This window comes from Physeter macrocephalus, chromosome 15 (assembly GCF_002837175.3).
Source record: "Physeter macrocephalus isolate SW-GA chromosome 15, ASM283717v5, whole genome shotgun sequence".
NCBI classification, from domain to species: domain Eukaryota; kingdom Metazoa; phylum Chordata; class Mammalia; order Artiodactyla; family Physeteridae; genus Physeter; species Physeter macrocephalus.
The window spans coordinates 35,027,947-35,040,676 of NC_041228.1; the positions used below are offsets into that span (position 1 = coordinate 35,027,947).

At 39.7% G+C, this 12,730-nt stretch overlaps 1 protein-coding gene across 1 annotated transcript in view; it reads right to left on the reverse strand.

Moving 5' to 3' along the window:
- GRHL2 (grainyhead like transcription factor 2) overlaps positions 1-12,730 on the reverse strand; it is a 162,524-nt gene that overhangs the window by 95,124 nt on the left and 54,670 nt on the right. Inside the window, exon 4 of the mRNA XM_055091164.1 lies at positions 8,583-8,976. Coding sequence (XP_054947139.1) covers positions 8,583-8,976 — 394 coding nt within the window. The remainder of the gene's footprint in view (positions 1-8,582; positions 8,977-12,730) is intronic.

Here is a 12,730-nt window from a genome sequence, read left to right on the forward strand (position 1 = left end):
AGCCACATAGCGTATCATAAAGCAGTATTTAGAGTTTTGGGGCATAGTTTTTGGAGCAAGACTGTCTAGAGTCAAGTTCTAGGGTCAAGTTCTAGCTCTTTTACCTGCTGCCTATGTAGACTGAGGCAAGTGCCATATTTTCTTCAGCTGTAAAATGCCTACTTATAGTGACAAGAAGAATTAAACACATTAGCAGAGATAAAGTACTACAAACAGTTCCTGGAATGTGGTGAGCTCTAGCCATGTGTATTAAATTCTGTTCCATACTCAGGCAAAATTGTGAAACTGAAGCTCACATTGACATTTTTTTCTTCCAACAACAACAACAACAACAAAAATTCTGTTCTATAGTAATCACTTGTTCGTATTCAATGCCCTTCTCTAAGATCTTCATTATCACAACAGTGTTAAAAGTAATTTTGCGGAGGGAAATTCTAAGTCTCAGTACTACATGTGAAAAGGCTTGGGTCCACAGACATTCAGTTGTGGTATATTTAGTGCAAGTAGGATGCACTTTGCTACATTTTAGAACCTTCTCAAAAGTAGATGCACCAAAAGCCCTAACTCTTGATCCTAAAGTGAATATAATAGAATATTGATGAAAAGGCACTTGGTGGACCACACAGATCTGGACCTTCCACTGCAGCCTTTTTTCTAGTGTCTCTTTCTAAGAAACAACCGTCTTGCCTGTCATTTCTCTGCCATAAACTTCCATTCTTTGACAGGTAATTCAAAGATTTCCTTCTCAGGAAAGGTTTACTCACAGCTATTTTCCAAATTTCCTTCACAATCTCTAACCACCATCACTTGAATGCAGTGTGCCCTTACATCACACTTTATATGTACATACATAGGATCTTTTTTTTTTTATCCAGTCTTATAAATTCCATGGATCCGAGACGACAGTTTGCCCTTCAAAGTTTACCCAAACGCAGCCCAGGAGTATTTGACAAATATTTGTTAACTAGTTTATTAATCATGACAGACTCAAAGATACAGATTTGTGTTTCTTTTGCAATCAGTCAACCAATCAACAAGGCATTAAATGCAAATATTCTGGGGCTTCAGCATCTGACTGGTGCCAAGAGACATAGAGAAAATATATAAGGCACCTTCTTTGCCTCAAGTATGTAAAAATTGGTTGAGGAGGTGAGTAAATTTATACGAAAAATGACAACAACCAAAGAAACTGAAATACAGCAAATGACTAGATATGAAGGTCTATGTTAAAGCATTCATCCATTCATTTATTCAGGTGTCCTGACTGGAAAAGTACAGAATGAACATTACCAGGAAAGGAAGATCAGCAAAATTCTGGAAAGATTTTATGGCTGTTGTGAACTTTGCTTTGACCCTTAATATATTTAAGAATTAGGAAATTTTGGAGTAGGAGGGTAGCATGATGAAAAGAGCATTTAAGGAAGTGACTCCAAGACAGAGAAGATGCATTTCCAAGGTCTTCTTTGAAGGAATATGTGGTAACCCGTAACAACACATGGGGAACCAGTATTAATAAGCATGGCCCTGAATGAGTTCATTGTCCATGCCATAGCGCTCTGCAGCCTGAGGATAGGCTTGCTTACTAAAGCATATTGGACTGATAAATTCTAGGGTTCTAATTTCCCAGGGGATGTAAGAAGACATGATATACTACAACTATTCAGACTCAAAGAGACTGTCAACTATGGGCTAACGAATAAAAACTCTTAATCCAATAATATGAGCATGTAAACAAGAACTATGAAAAAATTAAAATAGTTGACATATTACTGACATGGATATTACTTTTTCCGAGTTTAAACATTTATCCTTAATTCGGTTACATTATCTTTATAATTAAAAACAAATTAAATGTATAGTCTACCTGGAAAACATTACAATCCTTTATGATGGCCCTAAATGACTGTTGATATGGCCAAAGGGAGAGAGGCCTTTTAAAAACAATATATATATATATTTATCCTACAGTAAAACTGTAGGCTACCCTCACCCTTGGCATTTTCACTGTTCTGTACAAGGTTGCTTGTTTTTTTTGTTGTTGCCAAAGTCTAATAAACAGGAGAGACTGTCATGCTTATGCATGAAATAGAATTTAGTCAAATAAAAAATTTTGGTCAAAAAAAAAAAAAGAATTAGAACCAAAACACTCGGGCCATTCTGACTACAATTACCAAGTTTCCACAACTGTTTGGAAACATTTTAATATAATTTGTAGGATGCCAAAAGGCAGGCAGACAGCCAACATCACCATACCTTGCTGTGATTTGGTGCAGTGCATCTATACATTTCTTAATCACTTGGCCTGAGAAAAATGGTAGTAACGGAAGTATGGTAACATATATTTTCTAGATTATCCTTAAAGGACTTTAGACATCAAGGAATATTAGAATGTTATATTTAAATTCTGAATATTAGAATTCTAGTTTTTTCCTTGGGTGGGAGGAAAGAGACATCTGCTAAGAATCTACTATGAAAAGACAATGATTCCTTAACAGTGGTAAAATCAGATATAGCTAAATAATTCCATGTCTTTGATCAGCCACCAATTTTTTAGGTCTTATGATTCATTTATTCATTCATCCACTCTTTCAATAAATATTTGCTGAGCATCTACTTTGCATCAGACACCGTGCTAGGTGCTATGGATACCACAGTGAACAAAAAGAGAAGCAGTCCCTGCTGTCATGAAGCTTCCGATCTAGTAGATGAAAAATATTAGTCAAATAATCATTAATTTAAAAATTTACAAACTGTGTGCAAACACTCTAAGGAAGAGCAACAGAGTTCTAGGAGAGCACATCGCCACCGAGAAAGTAAAAATCAGCCCCACTGACAATCAGCCTTGATGGTTCTAACAGAATGTACTGCTTCCAATAGCACACAGACAAGGCCAACAGAAGATAAGCAATGCTCCCAACAGAACCCCAGAAGACAATAACACAGCTGCAAAAGTGAGTAACATCCCCCCTTCTGCGGGATTGATGCTTCCTTGGCAAAGATATCCTCAGCCCTGCTTTGTTCATCCCATCTCCTGAACAATGACGACTGAGGTACCCAGTTTCTAGACTGCCCCAACGTCTTGACATATGAAATCCAGAGCTGGTTGTCACTTCCACGATCCCTTCTTAGACTCATCCAGAACAAGCCCAGACACTATCAAGAGCTCCTCCCTACTCTCTCTTACTGAGTTGTCCCTAAGGGTCCCCTGCAGAAGCAGGCGAAATAAATGCAACTTTGACTATAGATGTGTTCACGGTAGTCTTTGGCTGGTGGACTTAGATACAAAGAAAACTGACTTTACTAGGAACTGAAAGGGGAGGACAGGGAAGGCTTCCTTGAGGAAGTCACACAGGAGGAAGGGTGTGGAAGGTAGTAAAGAATATTCTAGAATAGCATTGTCCAATAGAACTTTATGCAAAGATGGAAGTGTTCTATATCTTCACTAATATGGTAGCCACTAGCCACATGTATCTTTTGAGCACTTAAAATGGAGATAGTGGGACTGAGGAATTGAATTTTTAATTTTATTCAATTTTAATAGCCACATGTGGCTAGCGACTGCAGTATTGCACAGCACAGTTCTAAAACAGTAGCAGGCACATGGGTCCTGAGGCAGGAGGGAGAATATCAGGTTCACAGAACTGCATGATGCTCAGAGCAGACAGCACCAGGGGGAAAGATGTGCAAGATGAGGTGGGAAAGGCAGAGAAGAAACAATGTGAAAGGCCTTGTAAACCCGTTAAAGATTTAGATCTTAATCCTAAAAACAATGGGATTTCAGTGAGAGGGTGTCATGATCAGATTAGCATTCTGAAAAGACCATCCCAGGTACAGTGTACAAAAGTGGACAGTATTATAGGCCAGAGATAATGATAGCTTGGGTCAGTATGGTGGAAGTAGAGTGGAGATAAATGATTTCAGAGAGATTTAAGAAAGTGAAGTTGATAGAACTGATAATGACTTAGATGGGGATTATCAGAGAGCAAAGTATCAAGAAAAAAATCCTCGTTGCTTGAGAAACCAGAAGGATGGTGGTGCCACTCCACTAGAGCAGAGAACATGAGGGAAGATTGTAAGTCAGATTTTGAGCTGGTGGAGAGTCAAATAGGCAGTTGAACACAGAGGTCTGGAGCTCAGAGAGGAGAACTGGGCTGGAGAAAAAAAATGTGAAAAGTATTCAGGACATAGATGATAACTGAAGCTGCGGACATAAAGCTAAGAGCATTTTCAAGAGACAACAGTGATCAAAGCATCAAATGGTGCTGCAAAGTAACAGCTTTAACAGAACGGGGATTTCCAGAGCCGTTCTATTCAAGAGCTGGGTAGATGGCCCCTAGGAACCTAATAATAGGCCATCCAATCTCGTAAAATGTGTCTATGTATAAAGAAACCTAAATCCTTCCCAAGTATAAAATGTGTATGCTAAGGATTTTCCAAAATTTTGCTTGGTACAAAAACAAACTAATAAAATAATAGAAGTTTTAGTGGTACCATATGCACTATATCATGTTATTTAAAATAAAAATAACAAAATTGGTTGCACTAATCAAAAGTGAAGCCATGTTCCATTTCAGTACTTGAATCAACATTTTTAAGATTTTATTCTTTAAGTTTGTGGTGGGAAATGAACTATCAGTTAAAAATTAGTCATGTTGGACAGGGTTTAGATCCAGGGTAACTTCCAGTATCAGTCTACAGATGAATATAACATCAATGGATATAACCATCATATGTCTGTTGGGTATAACAAATAATAATTCTTTGATTTCATTTCAGGATTCTCTGCAAACTATGTTAATTTGACAAATAACATACCAGGGACTAAATAATGAAATACATGGTAGCGATATCTGGTGCTCACTCATAAATCATTCTCATTCCTGAGCACATGGGAGGACTAAATGGGAAAACTAGACTTCTCTTAACCTCTTGCAGTTAGTTAAGACCATGTGACTGGTTCTAGCCAATGAAATGTGAACAGGGGTAAGAGCATTACTTCCAGGTCAAAGTATTTACACCTCAGTGTGTGCCATCTCCATGGTCTCTCTTCCCCAGCTGGGATGACCCTGAAGCCACGTATAGAGATGGTAATGTCACAAGATGGAGGGAACCTGGATTCCTGATCAAAAGATAGGTCTGCAGACATCTATCAAGATTATTATTAGCAAGAAATAAACATTTAGTGTATCAAATCACTGAGATCTGGTGTCCCTTCATTCATACAGTTAGACTTATGTTAACTGACATACAAAATTGTAGTACAGAATAGCAAATTCTTTCTTCTACTTTGATTCTTATGATGACAATACATATGATTTTTCTATAAAAACTCTTTCTTGCATCTCTCAAGGTTTACATGTTTCCTAAAAACATTTTACCCTGTTTTATATTTATCAACTATACTCCTTGCTTATTAGCTGTGTGACCTTTGGCACGTTCCTAACCTCTCTGAATCTCTGTTTTTTCATCTGTAAAGTGGGAAGAGCAATACCTTCCTTGAAGAATTGTGGTATAGTAAATATTAGAAATAAAGTGTGTAAGCCACAGTGCCTGGCACACAGTAGTACTCAATAAATAGCAGCTATATAGACAGTAACCTTCTAGAGCGCAGAAACCAAGGCACACCTCCTGCCCTCTACTCCCACATCTAGCACAATGCCTAACACCCAGTATAAACAAATATTTACCAAATGTTACTACGAAGAGGATATAGAAGAAAATATAAATCAAATTAGCTAAAATAAATTCATTAAAGCACTTTTTAATGCTACTAGCCTCAGTTGAACCAAACTGCTCCCTTCCCTGGTATCACTATACACACACACACACACAGAAGAAGCCATCTCTAATAGTAAATGAAACTTGTTAATTCAACAAGTAGTAGACATTTTAGTAGTTTGCCTAAAGGAAGTGCTAGGTTTTAGACAAATTTTCCTTAGTGAAATTTACTTGGTGAAATCACTCTGAGCTCACCTGATCTTATAACCAGTTGACAGTGCCATGGCTAAAGATCATGATCGATCATTTCATTAAACTCACATCAGATTGAAATATAATATGCAATGTAAACACTGATTTCCAAGACTAGGAGAGCAGCTAAACCAAACTCGGTGGAAATAATTTTCACATTTAGTTTCTGGTAAGTTGCTTTCTCATCCACTTCAAAATAAAACCCCAAATACAACTGCGTCCTTTCATAAGCCTCTTTACCTACAACACAAACACAACTCATAACACATCCTCCAAATGGCATGATGGTTCCGTTGACATTGGACCACATCCACAGACTCTTCTGTGACTAATGGAATATTTCTGCACTGTGTGAGAAAAACATTAGTAGCAACCCTTTAGTGAAAAAGTATGCACCTCACATTCCTATGTGGAATGATTTGCTTTTCTCTACAGAAGCACCCCTGACTGCTTGAGGGCAAATCAAATATTCAACAATACCAAAAACCCTACGAGATCCCTTGCTCAGTTTGAAAAAAAAAAAAAGAAGCAGCAGCAGCAGGTGGTTGACTCTTTTAAGCCACACCACACAGGAAGCTAAAGAAGCAAACTTTAAGATAATATTTTTATTACAAGGACACTGAAGGTTTGATGTAAAGCTACCAGAACCCAAGAAATACGGAAGCCTGGTAAGGGCAGGGAATTTATTGTGTCTCACTTTACTCATTCCCCAGTTTCAGAGAATACAGCAGGCACTCAGGAATGAGAGGCCAGGAAAAGAAGGGCTGCTAGTGTGACGTGTCTACTGTGAGGCCCTCCCAACGCTGCAGAGAGCCGGTTCCTTTGGTTCCTCTTACTCGCATATGAAAGATGAGAAATAGCTAATGACGTAGACAAAGAATCCTCATTGAAAAAAACAAACACATTTAAGCAAGGCACTATGTTCAGTTATGGAGCTCCTAAGAACTGGAAGGTCCCACAGTGTCTCTGAGTGTAGAGGTAACGGCTAAGGACATTGGCCCTGGAGCCCGACAGCTTGTGGCAAGTCCCATCTCTGCCACCTACTACGGCGCGACCATGGGCGTTCTTATGCTTTTTGTCCCTTGGTATCCTCATTTGGAAAACACAGATGACAATAATAGTACCTCATAGGGTTTTTGTGAGGATTAAATGAGTATATATCACTTAGAATGATACCCAGCACAAAGTAAGTGCTCATCAAATGCTTATTATTTTAAAATATGATTATTTAGGGTTACCATTTCAGCCTCAGGTGGCTGAATTTTGTCCCATTGGCAACTAAATGGGTATCAGGTTGCAAGTATTTGGTATACTGCCACCACAGTCACTCCTCTTTAATAAATAAGAAACCACAAGTTTTCTCCTTCCGCCATTGTCTCTTATTGACCCCGGTGGACTGCAAAATGAGATGTCAGTGACCATCGACTCAAATGTAAAGGCACTGCTCCTAAATGTGGAAGCAGCTGACCTGAACTTAAGACAAGAAAAAAAGCATTACATGTTCTGAGTCAAAAACTGGAGAGGTGATCCACAATTACATCAGCGATTGTTGTTCTACAAAGATCCCAAGGCAATTAAATAGAAAGAATATTGTCTTTTCAACAAATGGTGCTGGAACGCTGCATATCAATGTGGGAAAAAAAATGGGACTCAATCCTTCTCTAACACCAGATATGAAAATTATCTCAAAGTGGATCATAAACCTACACGTAAGAGGTAAAACTATTAAATGTCTAGAAAAAAAACAAAAATCTTTGTGACATTAGGTTAGGCCAAGACTTCTTAAACTGTATATCAAAAGCATAAACTCTAAGAGGAAAATATTGATTAACTGGACTTCATCAAGATTAAATATTGTTGCTGTTTGAACAACATAGTTAAGAAAATAAAGCGGCTATCAAACTGCAAAACGTATAACCGATAAAGGGCTACACTATTTAGGGATCTCTTACAACTTAATAAAAGGAAGACAAATAACCCAATTTAAAAATTGGGCAAATTATTTGAACAGACATTTCACAAAAGAAGTTATAGGAATGGTCAAACAAACACATGGAATAATATTCAACATCACAAGACACCAGCGAAATGCAATTTTAAACCACAATGAGACACAATCACATATGCACTAAAACAACTACAGTGGGCTTCCCTGGTGGCGCAGTGGTTGAGAGTCCGCCTAACGATGCAGGGGACGCGGGTTCGTGCCCCGGTTCGGGAGGATCCCGCATGCCGCGGAGCGGCTGGGCCCGTGAGCCATGATGGCCGCTGAGCATGCGTATCCGGAGCCTGCGCTCCGCAACGGGAGAGGCCACAACAGTGAGAGGCCCGCGTACCACAAAAAAAAAAAAAAAAAAAAAAAAGACTAAAACCAGTCAAGGAATCTGTCATCTAAGAGGCAGGAAAACGGAAATATTCCTCCACACACCTGGGCCAATGGTCTAATAAAACCCGTTTATGAAGAGAGATGCAGACATGTTTTAAAAAAAAACAAACAAAACCTTAAACTCACAGTTGAATTCACTCATCCCACTTAAAAAGCAAACAGAGAAAACAAGCTAGGTGGTTTTGGGTTTCAGTTCCAGCTGCTGATGTAAGAGCCGGGGACTCACCTCTGTGTTTCCGTCTTTGAAGCTCTCGCTGTAAGTACTGTCCGGGGTGCTGCGCTGATCATCCTTGAGGTAGGTGCTATGGCTGGCCACGGACGGCACGCCATACTGAGTCTGTTCAAAGATAACCACGCGTTGCTCTTCACCATCTCCCCGGGGATAGTGCACAGGTGGGGCCGTGAAAACCGGTGTGAAATCTTCGGCCTTCACCACTGTGATTCCCGCCATGGGGATGACGGCTGGGCTCTCAGAGACGTTCGTGCTATACTGTTCCCGTTTTGAATTCTCCAGGTGGTCTTGATTTAGGGAAAGGTTCACTGGAACAGTCTTTAGGACCTGCACTCGGTTTTCTCCTCCACTCAAACTACTCTGGGCTCCACTGGTGCCAAGACAGTTTCTGTGTGTTTAAACCCACACCCCGCAACAGAACAGAATTAGAAACATCTGCAACTCCCAATAACTGATGTAAGCAAGAATCAGTGGATGCTAATGCATTCGGGAGAAAGCTGATGGCAAATTTTACAATGGAATGCAACGAATCTTTGTATCACTAGAAGGAGGACAACTACCCATATGTGCCTCCTGGTATCATGCAATGAGCCCCACCTAGAAAGTGCGATTGACCACCCGCCCCCAGAAACAGCTGACTCTAAATCAAGCAAGCCTTTACATCTAGCTTCCAGTTCTTAGGATATATGAGAGCTGGAAGAATAATTTAAACAACATTGAAAAGGAACAATCATACAAACCAGAATGTCACACATCTTACTGACCTGGTTTCTTCAATAAGTCAGAGGCATGAAAAAAGAAAGAAAAGTGGGAGACTTGTTCTAGGTTAAGAAACTTAAAAGACATAATCAAATAGGGATGAGCAGATCTTGTCTGGATCCTGATCTAAAAAACCAAAAAGGCACTTGTGAGGTAGTGGGATTTTTGAGACAACTGAATATGAACGGAGAGGTAGCTGACGTTAAGGAAGTACTGTTAACTCACCTAGATGTGATAATGATTTTGAGATTAGGTAATAAAATGTCTTTGTTTATTTAGAGATACAAATCAAAAGTTGTTAGAGGTGAAATGACATAAAGTAAGCCAGGAACTTATTTTGAATACTATTGCAATAAAAATTTTAAAGAAAGAAAGAAAGAAAAGGTCAAGATTAAGTAGGTGTAACAGAAAGTTATCAGTGCTGAACCTGGAGGATGGGATGGGTATCTGGGGGTTCATTATACCATCGTCTTTATTTATGGGTATGTTTGAAAGCTTTCAAAAGGAAACATTTTAAGTAGCTTTTTTTAAAAAGGTGGGAGCAGGGCAGTAAGTTAAAGGAAGAGAATGGGAAGAATATTTTTCACTCTTCTGCGGGCTAAACTCCGTGCAGGAAAAATAATATAACGAGAATTCATCATTAGAATATTTTCACTAAATTGAGAAGTAACATCAGCTCATTGATGTCCTTAGCACTGAATTACTTTCAGGGCTTAAGGAAGTGGTGTAACTGGGCTTACGTAAGACAAGATCTCTCAAATCTCAGACCTCCCGTGCTACAAAGAGAAAGGAAAGGATTTAGAAGATTAATTCTTGCCAGGATAAGACAAAATACTTTCATCTATACTACAGAATTCTGGGAGAGAGCAAAAGCAAAGAGAAACTTCTTACAAAAAGAGCGTTATGGATAGCAAAATGATCTTACTAGCGAAGTCCTTGTGGCCAGTAAGATTTGAGGCCACCTCTTACTTATTTATAGATTATTCTGAATGACACAGAGAGAAAATGCACGTTTTGCATGGAGCCACGTTCCCAATGTCTGTTTTTTTTAAAACTAGCATGTGCTTTCTGGGGCTTACAGCCATCTCTCATCGAGAGAAATATTTGCATAAAATTGGTTCTTCCAAGAATTGAGCTCTCGTGGCTCCTCTCTGTAAAGGAAATCCACTCGCCTCTGAGCTTGCCTCTCAAACAGGACTCGGTATTTTTAGCTTTGATTTTTCAGATAAAACTTCAAAGTGAAGGTGAGGAAAGAATGGCTCCACAGGAACAAAGCCAACAGAAAAATACCTGGACCTCTCTGAGTCAGTCACAGACCTGTAGAAATCATTCTAGAAACAAATCCTTTAAAGAATAAAATCGTGAATCTATAAACATTCTGGTTTTAAGTAATAAGCTGCTTTCATGGCTAAATCAATACAATGAATCTGTATCTAAGACACAGTGAAAATTTAGAAATTATGTTCAATCTGAATCCAGTAAGCTGATGATGCCAAAACCCAGACCACCCATTTATATCAGTATTTCCTAAACCTTGTTGTTGAGAACACTGCATAGAATGTTAATACATGTTCCTCAAAGAAAGGAGACCATAATAAAATCAGTATTAAAAAAAAAAAATTGGGCTTCCCTGGTGGCGCGGTGGTTGCGCGTCCGCCTGCCGATGCAGGGGAACGGGGTTCGCGCCCCGGTCTGGGAGGATCCCACATGCCGCGGCCATGGCCGCTGGGCCTGCGCATCCGGAGCCTGTGCTCCGCAGCGGGAGAGGCCGCAGCAGACGGAGGCCCGCGTACCACCAAAAAAAAAAAAAAAAAAAAAAAAAAAAATTGCCTAAACAAGACCACCCTGGTGGGTCACAGTCATGAACACAGTAAAGGCCCCCAAGGGTTCCTCCACTTGTTTAAGTGTAACCCAGAATTTCTCAAACTCATTTTATCCGGGACCCTTCTGTGGAGGAGTAACTACTAATACTTGTGGGTAATGTCCTGCAAGTTGGGTGTAGGACGGTTGGTCTACGTTCATTAGCTACCAAAGCAATTATCCACTTTCGGCACTTCTGGGCTTTGCACAAGCACGGTCTTCCTGGCTTTGCCAAAATATTCAAAATTAATCAACTCCTCTACAGTTAGAGTCCACTTCAGTCCAAATTTCTCAAGTCTTTAATTCATGCAAAACACTTGGATTCTAAACAAGAAACACACGTCAAAATATTTTTGGTGTGCTTACAAACAAATAAATAAGCAAACTAATAGAGTTGTGCAAATCTAGTTGAATCGTCACTACCATGAGACGAGGGAACAACAGACTCGGCACCATCCTATAATGTGTCAGTTAACTGTGCCTCTATAGAATAGCACCAACTTTAAAAGCTGATGCCAGAGAACTCTGGAAGTCATCCAAAAAATGGGTGATCAGAACAAAGTAAGAATTATTGTGAGATATACTGACTCACCTGCAATAGAATTTAAAATTGAACCAAACATTATAATGTGAGAAAAAAATGCAAGGCTAAGAATGGTTCATTGAAATATACTTTTGAAAAAATTGGGGTCGTGACATTGAGATTACTTTTCAAAGTGGCGACTTCTGTATATGAACATTTGTAATGATATCATGTCAGCACATGGCCCCTTAATTCATGAGTACATTGCAGACCAAATGATATCCTTCCAAATTACATTCAACCGGAAGTCTAAGTCATAATCAGTCCATACAAGGTGGTTTGTCTATACCTCACTGCCAGTTGTTTTTTTAAGGCACTCCATTGATATCACAAAAATGGCCTTTAAAATACAATGAGTGGCTGTCAGTCTTTAATGTTGTTCTAAAAGATACTTTACCAAAACATGGGCTCTTTTCTCTATTGTGATACATACAGAGCACACATCTTAGATTCGTTCCCCTCCCCACCTCCACCCCCCACGCCTCCCCCAACTTTTCTGTGATTCCTGGTATAGGACTTAGGAGACAGCACTTGCTTAGCCTAATAAATGCTGGCTGGATGGAGGAAAAGTTATAGGACCTGAAGAGCATCAGCCTCTTTCTCCCTGTCATCACTGCTACTCACTAGTGCCCAGGGCCCCAGAGCAGCATAGGGCATCAGAAGATCCCTCTGGAATCACAGATCAGATGCAGACAGCCTTGATCTTCTGCTGGGGGTGTGCCTTAGAGGTGATACACAGCACAGGGCACTGATTGGCGGGGTGGTCCCCACTGCTAGTTGTATGACAAGATCACAATGTCACAAGCAGTTCCTATCAAGGCCAGGAAAGATTCTGACATGTGTTTTAGCAGGAGACTTCATTTCTCCTGGCTTCACGTTTCCAAGTGGAAAAACCCGCAACAGAAAAGCACTGTGGCTTCTCCGTCCCTCTGCAGGGGAA